Raw genomic sequence first — 17,191 nt, 5'->3', positions numbered from 1 at the left:
CAGCAATGAAGACCCAACACAGCCAAAAGTTTTTTTTAAAAAAGAAAAATATATAATTTAAAATAATTTACATAGTAAACTCATTTTTAGTTTTTTTGCCTGTTTAAGACCCAATTAAATTTTTTAAATTAATTTTTCAAATGGTAAGTACATTGTTTCTCTACCTTTATCTGAAAATATCTGTATATTTTAATGATAAACATTTTAACACTGAAGACCTCAACAATGCAATTAACTAACATGAGGAAAAAGAATATTTGATAGTGGGACAGCAATTCTTAATGAAATACTCAAGGTAAAATAGGAATAGAATGAAACTACTTAAATATAAAGACTGTTAATGCTTCCTGCTGATTTTTATAATCAGAGAAATATTGGAGCCAATTCCATTAAATAGTCAGGAATACCCAATGTCACAATTATTCAGCATTGTTTTGGAGGTTGTTACCTATGGCAATGAGAAGAAAAATAATAATTTGTAAGATAAGTTGCACAGTTAATAAGGAAAAGACAACCCAATAAAAAAATAGGCAAAAGATATGAACAGATAATTCACAAAGGAGAAAATCCATATAATGAATCAAAATCCATATAATATACTCAACCACATCTGTAGTTGGAGAAATACAAGATTAAAACAAAAATCATTTCCTTTTATGAAAGATTCGTAAAAAAAAATAATAGTGGTACAATGAGCAGGGCTTTCTCAGGTGTTGTTGATTACGGTGTAAATGATAAAGCAATTTGGTAATATCTATTAGAATTATTTTAATACATAGGTAATCCAACTTTGGGGAGGAAAATTATGTAAACCCTTCTCTTAGGGATAAAAATATGATTAGAAGAAAGAATTTCCTCTTAAAAATGGAAATAATTAAAGTCCTAGCTTAATTTTGAAAGCTAAAGACTCAAATACATTTTGCTTTGACAGAATTTAGGTGTATTTTTTTTATCATCTCCTTAATAAGTCTTAATGTGTCTATGTTTCAGGTATTTCTCTTATATATAATATACAGCTGAATTTTTTCAGTCCAATGTAATAAGCTCTGTAGTCTACTTTGTTTACATTTATTATCATTTCTGATTTATTTTCACTGTTTGTCATTACAGTTCTATTGCATTTACTTCCCATCTTATTCTGTGTTTTCTACTAACCATACTTCTTTGCTTTTATTTTCCTTTCCTCCCTTCTTTCACGTTGAATTTCCTTTTCATATGCATATTTAAATTTTCTTTCAGCAGATTTTTCCTGAATTAAAGTTTTTAGAATTTGTTCTGTTTCATTGCTTTTGGTTTTCTTCTTCAAGGACTTCTGCTATATGTATGTTAAATCACCTGTGCCTAATTTTTATATCCATCATTTTCTCCACATCATTTTTTTCTCTTTATTTGTTAATTTTCCTCCATCTTTAATTTCCCTTAAGAAGTTATCTATGGCATCTTATTTACTCTTGTGTTCCTTCTAATTTGTTCTTCATGTCTGAAATTATTTTTTAAGTTTTGTATTCCTTCCTGAGCTCGGCCAGCAATATTTTCATACCTTCCTATTATCTTCTCTAGTTCATTGGGAAATTTTCCCATTTCTCAGTTTTTCAAATTACGATGTTATTTTTTAATCTTTCCATTACTTCGTAATTTCTTTCACCTCATTTTATAATACATTCTGTTTTTATCTGTTTTATGGGCATATCTGTCTGGCATGCCTTTGTTGTCTATGACAACATTAGTTCAACTGCACTTTTCCTGTTTCTCCTCAGTATTTATTCCAGTAAATGGCATCTGCATCACTAGCTGTTCATGTCAGAATCCTGGAACTCATTCTTAACACCTTCTTTTACCTCATCTAATCACCAGTTAATCCAAGTCTACCTCTAAAATATATTTTACATGCTTTAAATTCCCAATTCCACTGTCAGTTCCCTAATTCAAGTCACCAGCATCACTCATCTGAACTACTGCAATAGCCTGCTGCTCGTCTCTAAACATCTACTCTTGCCTCCTATACGAGTCAGGGTTTTTACTTGCAAACATCAAAATCTAACCTAGTTAGTTTACACAGAGAATATATTTATTAAAGGATATCAGCTCACAGACGCTCGAGGAGGGAAAGAGATTCAGGCTTTGCAGCTAAAAACAATGGCTGAATCATAATGTAGGAGCTTCCCCAGAAGAAGACATCCTAACAACGCTGCTCAGCACAGATCCCACAGCCATGCTGATGAAGCTAGGGGACTAGGTTCTGGGAGCTCTGACGGCTTTCTCGAGAATTTAGCCACTGACCTTGCTCCCTCACTAAAGTAAGTTTTGCTTACGTTGCTCACTTCCTCTTTTTGCTCTGTTCCTTAACGAAGTTTCACATTGGAGGAGTGTACTGGCAGAGCCAGAAACACAAGCTCATGGCCTGGCTGCAAAGGTAGAGAGAACGAATGCATTTTGGCTTCTATCTAAAAGGAGAGGCTCAATGTGAGAAATTCTCCAAATGTAGAAGGGTCTGCAGGAAGTGAAGAGTGGTCACATACATGATAAATGTCCTCCACATCCATTCCAATTCATACTTCACACTGCAGCCAGCTCATTCTAAAATACACAGCTGATTATGTTATTAACTTACGTTAAATTAATTGTGGAAATTTAAAAACAGAAGTACAGATATACCAGGATAAGGAACCTCCATGTGTCTCCCACCCAACTTCAACAAATATTTTGCCAATCCTGTTACATCTCTCTTACTGATATCCTTCCCCCACTGGAGTATTTTGAGGCAAATCCCAGAAATCATATAATTTCTATCATAAACTCTTTAGTACCTTTAATAGATAAGGAGCTTTTAAAAGCATAACCAATAACACACATCTCAGAATTTACAGTAATTCCTTAATATTTAATGGTGAGTCCAGTTTCAAATTTCTCCAGTTACCTCAAAAATACTTTTACATTTGACTTAAAACAAGATCCAAAATAAGATCTATATAATGCATTTGACTTATATATCTGAAGTTTCTTTTCATCTATGACTGCTGATCTCTCAACTTTTATTTTTTCCACGGCATTTTTTTTTTTAATTTTAAGAAACTGGACCATTTGTCTATAGAATATATCATCTTCTGGGCTTAGATGATTACTTCCTAGAGGTGGCTTTTAGTTGTATCTTTCGTATTTCCTATAAACTGGTAGTTTACATCTACAGGCTTGATTAGATTCTGACTCAGTGTTTTTTGGCAGGAACACTTACATAGGTGGTGCTGAGTACTTGCTGCATCAAATCAGGAGGCACGTAACGCTTACCCACTTTTAATGATGTTAAGAGTGATCAGTGCGTTCAGGTGTTGGCTTCATCCAGCCTTTCGAAAGTTCCTCAATAATCTTCCACCTCACTAGTTTTATCATTCACTGATGAATGGTGCCCATATCTATAATATTATTTCACTAAAGGATGCTAGATGGGGGTTTTTCTAATTCTATTAGTCCCTTGTATTTATTAGCTTGGATTATTCTATAGGAGATAACTTTCCCTCATCAATATTTTATTACCCTGAAGTTTAGATACAGGAAAGGCAGAAGAGAAGCTTAAGTCTTTATTTCCTGGTTTTTAGAGTAAAGAGTTAAAGCCCTAGCAACCTCCAAAGGTGACCAGTGTGTTTCTTACTTTTAGTATCATTATGAACTCACAGATTTTCACACATTTGATGTGTTTAAATTGGCTGCAGATATTATTCTCAATGCTTTAATTGTCCCATTTTTGGCTAGTATAAGTCCCTTTATTTGATTCCTGGGTCCTTTTGGCAAGACAAGCCACAAAATGGAGAATGCCTAAAAATAAAGTCAAACAGAGGTACACGATGAAATATATCACCTCACGCTTGTTAAAATGGCTATCAAAAAGATACAAATAACAACTGTTTGCAAGTATGTAGAGAAAGGGAACCCTCATGTCCTGTTGATAGGAATGTAAATTGGTGTAGCCACCATGGAAAACAGTATAGAGGGTCCTCAAAAAATTAAGAACTACCATGTGATCCAGGAATTCCACTTCTGGGTATATATCCAAAGAAGATGAAGGCAGGATCTCAAAGAGATATCTGCACTCTCATGTTCATTGCAGCATTATTCACAACAGCCAAGATACGATGCACAACCTAGATGTCCATCAACAGATGAATGGATAAGGAAAATGTAAGTAAGTGTGTGTGTATGAATATTATTCAGCCATAAGAAAGGAGACCCTGCCATTTGTGACAAGATGGATGGACCCTGAGGGCATTATGCTAAGTGAAGTAAGTCAGAAAGAAAGGGACAAATACTATATGATATGACTTGTATGTGGAATCTAAAAGAGACAAACTATTAGAGGCAGAGAGTGGAATGACAGTTGCCAGTGGCTAGGCCGTGAAGGAAATGGGGAGATGTTGGTCAAAGAGTATAAACTTCCTGTTATAAGATGAATAAGTTCTAGGGATCTATTGTACAGCATGGTGATTATAGTTAATAACACTGTATTATATACTTAAAAGTTGCTAAGAGAGTAGATAGATCTTAAATGTTCGCACCACGAAAAAAGAAACAGTAATTATGTGATATGATGGAGGTGTTACCTAATGCTATGGTGGTGATCATTTTGCAATACGTAAGTATCAAATCAATATGTTGTACACCTTAAACGTATACAATGTCATATGTCAATTATATGTCGATAAAGCTGGAAAAAAACAAATGACAAAGGGAAAAGATAACCATCTACAAACCAAGGAGAGGCCTCAGAAAAAAACCAACCCTGCTGACAACTTGATCTCAAGCCTTCTAGCTTCCAGAACTATGAAAAATAAATTTTTGTTATTCAAGCCACCCCCCCAAAAAAAGGTACAACAAACAACATAAAGTGCAAATTATAGTGTTTACTCTTAGATTTGAAATATTTATAACTTAGAGTAGGAAACATTTGGAAAAGTATTTAGAAATATTTTTGCATTTTTTGATAATACTGATTATCCATATAGATAGTTCTGTACTAGTCCCTTTTAGCAGCATTCAACTTATGTGAGGTAGTAAAGTGTACATGATGTGATTTAGCCAATTTCTAGTAAACTCGGTAAACTGTTAGATTACAGCTATTTTACCTCAGATTTATTAGCCTGCCTATATTGGGGCTGTCGGGCTTATCCAAATTTAAAATTCTGCAGTTCTGAGTAGCTATGCAGACACAGATTGAAAACCGTTGGGTCTTCCCTACCACTACTGAGAGAGAAAAAATAAATAAGGTAATAGTTTTTCTCTAGAATTTAAGGGAATTAGAAAATGCCAATAATTTTAACAGTTTGCTGTTCAGTATATGTATACAATAACACATATCTGGCTTATGTTTCTAAAGTGAATTATTTATTAGGACTTGAAAGAAAAAAGTAGTTATCTGTACTACAGGTAGCAAAATCCATCTTAATCTCTTAATCCTCTTTATTGCTCAAATATGAGCATTATTCATACACATCCATTAACTTAGGGGTTAATTAGTAAGATCCTGAACTAAAATAAGATGGAAAGTGTAGTATTAAAAATCATGACTTATAGAAGCTAAGGGAGGATGGCAGGCATGGTAAGTATAAAATTTAAGTCATGATTTTACTTCATAAGGAAAACTTTATAATAACAGAAAATGCATTTTTTAATAAAAAGGAGATAGCTGTGAATAAAAGTACCTCTATTAGGTAAAAGATTTCTATAATTTCATTCTATTACAGGTAATTCATACAGAACTCTCCTTATGATTTCACTGCATATTCTCGTTATTTTAATGACGCCTCTGCAGTTTGACTTAAGAGTATAACTTCACATTTATAGACCACTGTCTATTCACTCATGACTTTATGCCACCCCCCAAAAAATGTCATATGAAGACTATTTCTTTTTTGAGATAAGGAAACTATGATCCAGAATTTTTATATTATCTTGCTATTCATAATTACACACAGAATTCCCTATTTTATTCAATGTTCTTGTTATTCAACATATGCAATATCTACAACCTGACTTTAGGAAACTGACTCTTAGCAATCATCTAGCGAGCCTTAAAAGACAAAGTTCCACACAGCAAGTACTTTCCACCACAGTCTTAGCTAGGTTATTCTTGAATCCTTCCATGCCTTACAGAAAAAGCAATGAGTCTTCTGTAAACCACACCCAGGAGTGTGATGGTGAGCACCACGATTCCACACACAAGGCTGAAAGCCCATCGTGGACCCCAGGCAGCGTACACTTGACTGATGAAGACAGGTCCAAGAATCCGTGCTGCACTTCCAGACGCTGTTAACCAGCCCATGTACATACCCTGTTGGGGGAGAAGCAAACTGATACTCAGGTGTAGTTATTTTAAAAGCAAGGATGATGCTAATATTACCAAACTATGACAAACACGAGAATCACTTCCTCCGCTATTTTTAAATTAAAGTACCTCTCTATAAATACAGCAAATAATGAGCAATAAACTTATTTGATATACTGTTTAGGAAAATAAAAGTGTAAAAGAACGAACACTGTCTGCTGAAATGATTCATAAATTTACTTTTTAAGGCTACCATTTATTCTGTACTTGCTATTTTCCAGACGCTGTGTCAGGTGCTCTACATATATTGTTTCCAACGTTCACAAATTTCTATGATTGGTATTATCCCCACTTAACAAATGTGGAAGCTAAAGCTCAGAAAATTCAAGTAACTTATCCAAGAGATATGAAGCCCTGTTTGGCTGACTCCACTGTATTAATTTCCACTATACCACAATGTCACTGCTCCAACTACTGTATCCAAAACTATAGCCCATACAATATACCCAAGAACGTGCAATGCAGCATTACTTTTAATATCCTCCAATTGTAAATAACCTGTCAAGCGTGGATTAAGTAAATAAACTATGGTACATTTAATAAATGGAATGCTAAACAGGTGCTTAAAAGAATATGGTCTTATACAGAATAAGATCTTATAACAAGAATAACATCTCTATACACATTGACATGGAAAGAAGGCCACGGTATATTAAGGGGAAAAAAAATCCAAGATGTAAAAAAGGTTTATATACATGAGATATAATTCATTTTATCTTTTTTTAAAAAGGCATGACGGTGGATATGTTTGAAAAGGCATAAAAAATATCGTGACGTGTACAAATGAAGTAAACAGTGGTTGACTTTAGTGTGATGGAGGTAAGGAGAGCCTTCCTTTTCTGCTATATACATTTCAAATTACTTGAATTTTGTTACAACCATCATGTATTGTTTTTGTAATTAATATGCTTTTATTCTTGATTTTGAAAATGTGAAAATATAACTTTATAGATTAAAAAACCCAGAAATTACCAAAATGTTTTACCTATTATTATAGCTTTAATACACTGACGTTAAAATTTTTTTCTTTGCTTTATTTCAATAAACATTAATTTCTACCTTGAAAATGTAAAACTATCAATTTAATTTTTATAAAGAACAAGATACTATTTTCATTTTGTTGCCATTTAAATAACTGCTACTAAAAAGAAAAGTCAGAAGTAAAACCTGGAAATAAGCTAAATATATAATAATAGGAAAATGACTAAATAAATGATGGTACATACATAAGATGGAATATGTCTCCATTAAAAATAATTCCCTAAAAGAAAATTAAATGTCATGGGAGAATATTTACAGCGTATTGTTATATTTATTTAAAAAAGCAGATTACAGGGACTTCCCTGGTAGCACAGTGGTTAAGAATCTGCCTGCCAATGCAGGGGACACGGGTTCGAGCCCTGGTCCCGGAAGATCCCACGTGCCGCGGAGCAACTAAGCCCATGCGCTGCAACTACTGATCCTGCGCTCTAAAGCCTGTGAGCCACAACTACTGAGCCCACGTGCCTAGATCCCGTGCTCCACAACAGGAGAAGCCACCCAGTGAGAAGCCTGCACACCACAACCAAGAGTAGCCCCCACTCTCAGCAACCAGAGAAAGCCCACGCAACAAAGACCCAACACAGCCAAAAACAAAACAAATACAGAATGGTCACAAAAAATGTGAGTGCTTACAAGTATACCTCACGCAATTGCAGTGTCATGCTAGCTGACTCACCTGAGGTTTTGGCCCCAGAATTTTTGAATATAATGTATATGACATAACATTGCAGGATGGATAGCCTATTCCAATTAGCACAGCTGATGTGAGGAACTGGGCCAGATGGATCATGGGGGTGTAGAGGCACCAGGCTTGTTCAACTGGGCAACCAGTTGGTCCTTCATTGTGATCTTCTCTTGGAATCTTCCAAAGAGTAATAATTATTTCTCCAAATGTGGTATTAGGGATTGAATTATTATGTAAATCTGTAAGAACAAAATCAGTACAGTGTATTACTTGTTAATTTAAATGAATAACAGGGGCTAACATTATAGAATTATGTATAGCTATACCTTCCCACTGTATTTTGGGAAACTGATGTCCCCAAGGTAACAAGATAAAGAAGCCAACCCATATAACAATGAGTCCTCCCAGCAGAATAGCACGCTCGCCAACCCTGTTAAAGGAGAGAAACTGTAATTAAAAAATGAAACATTGTATTATAACATAGCTTCATTACTTTTAGAATTTTTAAGACTATAAATAAAATAATATCTTGATACTTTTAGTGATATACTAATTAAACGAATGCAAAATATAATTTCCCACTAAAAGGAACCAGGACTCCTCTGAAAACTGGCTGATATCAGGTCTGGGACAGAAAATATATAAGATGAGCCTGGACATCTTATCATAACAGGAAGAACAGAAATTACCAGTGACTACTAGGTTATGATTACGACGACTCAGAGGGAATTCCCTGGAGGTCCAGTGGTTAGGGCTGTGAGCTTCTACTGTAGGGGGCACAGGTTCAATCCCTGGTCGGGGAACTAAGATCCTGCAGACCTCACGGCGTGGCCCCCCACCAAAAAAAAGGCCTCAGAGCCAATTTGAGGAAGCTGGCTAAGAATATGACAACGTGAACACCAAAAAGAACAGTAATGACAATGGCTTGAAACACATCAAAATGTTATTTATAAATTCATACTATATTAAAATAAAATACTCTTGGTCATTTTTAGAGGATGTTAGGGAACCCACTCAGTATTTTAAAAATCAGTTAATAAAAGAAAAGGATCACCCTGTCTCTCCTACAAAAACTGTACCTCAGGATAACCAAATAGGTAGTGATGGAAAAGTTCTCTTTATAGAAAGTGTTCCAGCAAATAAATAAAGGAATGATAGAATTAAAATACCAGCATTTTGTACTGATCTATTAATAAATTAATGGATCTAAGGAATGGTCAATGGCCACTTACATCATAAAAAGAGATAAACAAAACTTTACATTTCTCCTGATGTAAGCACATACCACCACCTATAAAACATTCTTGCCAAAACACTGAACTCAAGTCTCATCAAGCTTCTAGATCTAAGTACCAATTTTCAAGAAATATAGTAAACACAGGAAAATATTAAAAAACAAACAAAGACACCACAGGGATTTATTCAACAAGATCCAAAATGTGGGAAACTATAGGGCAAACATCTTGGTTGCTTCAATTTGTAAGGGAGAAAAAGAGAGAGATGGAAGAGATGGTAAAGAAACTTACAGATTAAAAGAGACTTAAGAAACGTAAGAGCCTGAGTCAAGTGAGTAAGCTGTGAAATAAAACAATATAAAACAAAACAAATTTTTTTTAAAATTTGAGACAGTGGAGAAAATTTGAATACTCCCTGGATATCTGATGATATTTAGAAATCACTGTTAATTTTTTTAGATGTGATAAATGCTGTCATCATTAACTTTTAGAGATACATACTGAAATATTTATGGAAGACATGAAATGATGTCTAACATCAGCTTCAAAATAATCCAGATGTAGGGGATAGGCAGTGTGGAGTAGGTGGTGGTATAGATGAATCAAGATTGTCCAAGGTTATAATTGTTGAAGCTAGGCAATAGATATTAAACATTCAGTACATGATTCTCTCTGTACCTTTGTATATGTTTGAAATTTTCCATAACAAACAATGAAATATACAGGGACTTCCCTGGTGGCGCAGTGGTTGGGAATCCGCCTGCCAATGCAGGGGACGCAGGTTCAATCCCTGGTCCAGGAGGATCCCACATGATGTGGAGCAGCTGAACCCGCGAGCCACAACTGCTGAGACTGCGTGCCACAACTGCTGAGCCTGCGTGCCACAACTACTGAAGCCCATGCGCCTGGAGCCCTTGCTCCGCAACGGGAGAGGCCACTGCAATGAGAGGACTGCACACCGTGGCAAGGAGTGGCCCCCACTCGCTGCAACTGGAGAGAGCCTGCATGCAGTGACGAGGACCCAACGCAGCCAAGAATGAATGGATTAATTAATAAATTAATTTTTAAAATAAAATATGCAAACAAGATCAAAGATTCCTAAAACAAAAAAACAAACCCAACACCTCCCATTACCCTCAGAATACCTACAAGGCTTCACATCTTTCCAACCTGATCTTCTCCCATTTGCCATTTCTCTCATTCTTCTCTGGCCAAAACGGCCTTTCTGCTTGTTCCTTAAACGTACGAAGCACAGTCTTCTGGGGCAAGAGAGCTCCAGGCCACTGCATGGCTGTTCTCTGACTTCACTGAGGTCTCTGCTTGGATGTAACTTCCGTTTGAGCTGCCCTCCATGAGCAGTCAATCAAAACAACACTTCCCCTCTCTCCCAACCCTGCCTTGCCACTTTTTATTCTCTTCCTCTGCTCTATTCTTCATAGTACTTCCCATGACCTGATTTCACATTTGTGTTTATTAGCTTTCCCCCCAGTAGAATACAAGCTCTTTGAAGGACATGAAATTGGATCATCTGTAAGAATGCCTATCAGCAGGACCACTCTACTTCTGTAGCAAGATGTAATGCATGTACTATTATTTAACTTTGAATATGAATCTATGTCTATGTCTATATCTTGGCCCCTCTACTTGGCTCTATAAGGATATGAATCTTTGTAGTATTCCCCATAACACCTAACCCTACGCACTGACTCAATATTTGTTAATTGATTTTAGAACTTTATTAAAGTTCTAAAGTATTGTTAAAATATTTTAGGAATAATTAAATCATTAGAACTGTCTAAATTTATCAACTAATGTTCCACTCCAGACTATATGAATGAACTTAATTTTATACAAGTATTTTTTTTAGTGTGCTCTTTACAGTTATACTTTTACAAAATGCTTCTTTAAAAAAGTATTCTGTGATCAAAGTTACAAAAAACTTTGCGAAATGCTACGTACTCTTGTCATGAAGGTGATACAGTATATATACTGAAGATTTAGAAGTTTTAGAGTAAAGAAGTTTGGTGATTTTAACCAGAATTTTCCACACTTAACCATTAATCTTTCACAGCAGAACAATGTTTTATGAAATACGCTTATAGAAATACTTTAAATAAAACATAATATACAAAAGATACATTAAAAGACAATTATTCACTTTGTAAAATATCTTGCTTTACCAAAGAATATACTACATGGTACAGAAATATGCTCCCTTAATAAATTTTAAATCTGTTTGCAAACATTCAAGGACTAAAACTCATGCATAATGACAGAAAAGCTTTATATTACTTTACTAATATATTCATTTACATCATTAGCTCTGTTTCATGTTTCACTTTAAAAAAAAAAAGACTTGAAATAAAACCAAAGACAAATAACCTACTTTTTGGAAAGTAATTTTATCCCCATGAAAATAATAACTGCCTCAACTCCAAGAGCAGCAAGTATTATGCCATCATATAACACAGCTTGTTCTCTGGTCCAGGCATACATATCCATTGTTAATGGAGTAACAATGCTAAGAAAAATAAAAAAGAAATTATTCTTCTTTTATTTCAATCATAGGCATTGTTATTTAAAGTTGAAACAGTAAGATTTAATAATGATACCAACACATTCAAGAATCTGCATCCCTTTTAACAATGACACCAGATCTACAGAAACAGAAATTTTAAGACATTTTAAGTACATTTTGTTGTAACATGCACAAGCTACTAAGTTTGGCTGTTTGCATTTTTATTTTTTAATATTTACTGTAATTATATAAGTAACATGTCCAACACTGCAAAAAGTTTGAAAAACAGGAAAAGGAAACAAACCAACCATAATTCCTACCATTCTAATATAATTTAAAAATCATGGTTGTGTTTTGATTTAAACTGGTCTCTTTTCAATGAAATAATGTTACTATGATTAAGTTATTAACTTACTATGATTAAGTTATTAGAAACTTCTGGGATTTTTTTTTCTCTTCCTCTGTCTCTTTCATACCTATCTTTGAATGTACATATTTTTCTCCCTACCTCCGAATGCTGCTCTTCCTTTATATGACTATCTGTCTCCTTCCTTGCCAAGCTTCTTTTCCTACTTTCTGTCTCCTTCTGTTAACTGGCTAAAAAAAGGAATTTAAAAATATTCAAAATATTCATTCTTTTAAAAAAAATCACCATCTTTAATTTTAAAATCAGATGAGCTGCTTTGGAAGATAGTTCACTCATTTCTCAATAAGTGAAACATAGAATTATCATATGATCCACTTCCTGGTATATACCCAAAAGAACTGAAAGCAGGGACTCAGATACTTGTACACTGATGTTCATAGTAGCATTATTTACAATCGCCAAAAGATGGAAATAACGCACATTTCCACTGACGGATGAATGGATAAACAAAATTGGTTTATAAATAACAGTGGAATATTATTCAGCCATAAAAAGGTATAAAATTCTGACACATGCTACAACATGGATGAACCTTGAAAACATCATGCCAAGTGAAACATACAAGACAAAAAATGACAAAAGATGCATGATTCCACTCATACGAAGTACCTAAAATAGGCAAATTCATAAAGAAAGAAAGGCGAATAGAGGAAACCAGGGGCTGGGTGAGGAGGAATGGGACTTAGTGATAAATGGGTGTAGCACTTCTGTTTGGGATGATAAAAAGGTTCTGGAAACGGGTGGTGGTAATGGTTGCACAACACTGTGAATATATTTAATGCCACTGAATTGTGCAATTAAAAGTAATTAAAATGGTACACCTGAAACAAATACATTATTATATACAAATCTGGCCTCAATAAAAACAAAAGAAAATATGGCAGAAAAGCTCTAAGAATCATAGCAGACTACAAGTTTAATACATGTCCAATAACATGGTTCAAAAATGGGAAATAAATATACAAGAGAATAAATTATATCCTTTAAATTGAAAAAAGAAGTTAAAATAGTAAGTTTATGTTATGTATATATACCATAATAAAATAAATACCCCCAAAATCAGACGAGCTAAAAATTCCATGTATCTCAATAATTTAAAAAAAAAAAATCAAGTATATCTGGCATAAAATGTACTGGCATAAAAATGTTACAATATATCAAGAAGTGAAAAAAACAAGTTGTCAAATGATAATATCACATATTCTTGTTGGTTTAAAGACACACACACACACACACACACACACACACACACACCCCTTAATACTTACAGTTGTATAGAAAAAAATGTTTCAAAACAACACACACTGACGTATCAGCAGTGGTTACCTCCAGGGAAAGAAGTGGATGTGGAAATACAGTTGTAGTGTTTGGAATATTTACAAGAATATACTATTTTAATAATGGAAAGGTATTTTAAAAATTAAAAAGCCATATGACAAGGGATGTCCCTGGTGGTCCAGTGGGTAGAACTCTGCATACCCAACGCAGGGGGCCCGGGTTCAATCCCTGGTTAGGGAACTAGATCCCGTATGCATGCTGCAACTTTTAAGAGTTCGCATGCTGCAACTAAGAGTGCACATGTCGCAACTAAGAAGTCCGCATGCTGCATCTAAAAAGATCCCACATGCTGCAACTAAGACCCAGTACGACCAAAATAAATAAATAAATATTTTTAAAAATAAATAAATATATTTTTTTAAAAGCCATATGGTAACTAACAGTCAACAAAGCCTACATGAGGCAGAGATTTTGTAATATACTAGCTTTCTTCAGGATCAGAGCTTAAACAGAGTTAAAATTTCTAGACTGAACCCAACATATATAAGTAGGGTGCTGCAGGACAGAAGGGAATGGCAGGATATATTTAAAGTGATGAAAGGGAAAAACTTACAACCAAGATTACTCTACCCAGCAAGGATCTCATTCACATTCAACAGAGAAATCAAAAGCTTTACAGACAAGCAAAAGCTAAGAGAATTCAACACCACCAAACCAGCTCTACAACAAATTCTAAAGAAACTTCTCTAGGAGGGAAACACAAGAGGAGAAAAAGACCCACAAAAACAAACCCAAAACAATTAAGAAAATGGTAATAGGAGCATACATATCGATAATTACCTTGAATGTAAATGGATTAAATGCTCCAACCAAAAGACAAAGACTGGCTGAATGGATACAAAAACAAGACCCATATATAAGCTGTCTACAAGAGGCCCACTTCAGGGATTTTCCTGGTGGCACAATGGTTAAGAATCTGCCTGCCAACACAGGGGACAGGGGTTCGATACCTGGTCTGGGAAGATCCCACATATTGCTAAGCAACTAAGCCCGTGACCCACAACTACTGAGCCTGCACTCTAAAGCCCGCAAGCCACAACTACTGAGCCTGCATGCCACAACTACTGAGGCCCGTGTGCCTAGAGCCCGTGCTCCACAACAAGAGAAGCCACTGCAATGAGAAGCCCACACACCACAATGAAGAATAGCCCTCGCTCGCCACAACTAGAGAAAGCCCACGCGCAGCAACAAAGACCCAACACAGCCAAAAATAAATTAATTAATTAAAATAATAAAAAAAGAAGAGACCCACTTCAGACCTAGGGACACATACAGACTGAAAGTGAGGAGATAGAAAAAGATGTGCCATGCAAATGGAAATCAAAAGAAAGCTGGAGCAGCAATACTCATATCAAATAAAATAGACTTTAAAATAAAGACTGTTAAAAGAGATAAGGAAGGACACTACATAATGATCAATGGATCAATCCAAGAAGAGGATATAACAATTAAAAATATTTATGCACCCAGCATAGGAGCACCTCAATACATAAGGCAAATGCTAACAGCCATAAAAGGGGAAATCGACAGTAACACAATAATAGTGGGGGACTTTAACACCCCACTTACACCAATAGACAGATCATCCAGACAGAAAATAAATAAGGAAATACAAGCTTTAAATGACCAACAAACCAGATAGATTTAATTGATATTTATAGGACAGTCCACCCGAAAGCGGCAGAATACACTTTCTTCTCAAGTGCACATGGAACATTCTCCAGGATAGATCACATCTTGGATCACAAATCAAGCCTCGGAAAATTTAAGAAAACTGAAATCATATCAAGCATCTTTTCCAACCACAACGCTATGTGATTAGAAATCAATTACAGGAAAAAAACACAAACACATGGAGGGTAAACAATACACTACTAAATGACCAAGAGATCACTGAAGAAATCAAAGAGGAAATTTTAAAAAATACATAGAAACAAATGACAATGAAAACATGACAACCCAAAACTCATGGGATGCAGCAAATGCAGTTCTAAGAGGGAAGTTTATAGTAATTCAATCTCAACTCAGGGAACAAGAAAAATCTCAAATACACAATCTAAACTTACACCTAAAGCAACTAGAGAAAGAAGAACAAAAAACACCAAAGTTAGTAGACAGAAAGAAATCATAAAGATCAGAATAGAAATAAATGAAATAGAAATGAAGAAAACAATAGCAAAGATCAATAAAACTAAAAGTTGGTTCTTTGAGAACAGAAACAAAATTGATAAACCTTTAGCCGGACTCAGCAAGAAAAAAGGGAGAGTATTCAAATCAGTAACATTAGAAATGAAAAAGGAGAAATTACAACTGACACCGCAGAAATACAATGGCTCAGAAGAGACTACTTCAAGCAACTATATGCCAATAAAATGGACAACCTGGAAGAAATGGACAAATTCATAGAAAGGTACAACATTCCAAGACTGATTCAAGAAGAATTAAAAAATATAAACAGATGAATCACAAGTAATGAAATTCAAACTGTAATTATAAAGCTTGCAGCAAATAAAAGTCCAGAACCAGATGGCTTCACAGGCAAATTCTATCAAACATTTAGAGAAGAGCTAACACCTATCCTTCTCAAACTCTTCCAAAAAATTGCAGAGGAAGGAACACTCCCAAACTCGTTCTACAAGGCCACAATCACCCTGATACTGAAACCAGACAAAGATAACACCAAAAAAGGAAATTACAGACCAATATCACTGATGAACATAGATGCAAAAATCCTAAACAAAATTCTAGCAAACAGAAACCAACAACACATTAAAAGGATCACACACCATGATCAAGTGGGATTTATCCCAGGGATGCAAGGATTCTTCAATATATGAAATCAATCAATGTGATACACCATATTAACAAATTAAAGAATAAAAACCATATGATCATATCTCAATAGATGCAGAAAAAGCTTTTGATGAAATTCAACACCCATTTATGATAAAAACTCTCCAGAAAGTGGGCATAGAGGGAACCTACCTCAACATAATAAAGGCCATATATGACAAACCCACAGCAAACATCATTCTCCATGGTGAAAAACAAAGCATTTCCTCTAAGATCAGGAACAAGACAAGGATGTCCACTCTCACCACTAATATTCATCATAGTTTTGGAAGTCCTAGCCATGGCAATCAGAGAACAAAAAGAAATAAAAGCAATACAAATTGGAAAAGAAGTAAAACTGTCACCGTTCGCAGATGGCATGATACTATACATAGGTAATCCTAAAGATTCCACCAGAAAACTACTAGAGCTAATCAATGAATTTTGTAAAGTTGCAGGATAAAAATTAAAGCAGAGAAATCTCTTACATTCCTATACACTAAGAACGAAAAATCAGAAAGAGAAATTAAGGAAACAATCTCATTTACCATTGCAACAAAAAAGAATAAGATACCGAGGAATCAACCTACCTAAGGAGGCAAAAGACCTGTACTCAGAAAACTATAAAACACTGATGAAAGAAATCAAAGATGACACAACAGATGGAGAGATATACCATGTTCTTGGATGTGAAGAATCAACCCTGTAAAAATGACTATACTACCCAAAGCAATCTACAGAT

At 34.9% G+C, this 17,191-nt stretch overlaps 1 protein-coding gene across 5 annotated transcripts in view; it reads right to left on the bottom strand.

Annotated features, from left to right (window-relative positions):
• Positions 1-166: 166 nt before the first annotated feature.
• MFSD8 (major facilitator superfamily domain containing 8) overlaps positions 167-17,191 on the bottom strand; it is a 47,009-nt gene continuing 29,984 nt past the window's right edge. For 4 of the 5 annotated variants that reach the window (XM_060298949.2, XM_060298951.2, XM_030863877.3 and 1 more), the window contains 4 exons: positions 11,721-11,855; positions 8,426-8,529; positions 8,091-8,338; positions 168-6,319 (listed from right to left, as the gene is read on the bottom strand). In XM_060298949.2, coding sequence (XP_060154932.1) covers positions 6,113-6,319; positions 8,091-8,338; positions 8,426-8,529; positions 11,721-11,855 — 694 coding nt within the window. In that variant the 3' untranslated portion in view covers positions 168-6,112. Of the gene's footprint in view, positions 6,320-8,090; positions 8,339-8,425; positions 8,530-11,720; positions 11,856-17,191 lie in introns of all 5 variants that reach the window. The other variant, XM_060298950.2, reaches the window with a different exon arrangement.

The sequence above is a fragment of the Globicephala melas genome, chromosome 5 (genome assembly GCF_963455315.2).
Source record: "Globicephala melas chromosome 5, mGloMel1.2, whole genome shotgun sequence".
Lineage (NCBI taxonomy): Eukaryota > Metazoa > Chordata > Mammalia > Artiodactyla > Delphinidae > Globicephala > Globicephala melas.
Note: the sequence above shows the minus strand (reverse complement) of the source record. Positions and strands in the feature narration are given on the sequence as shown.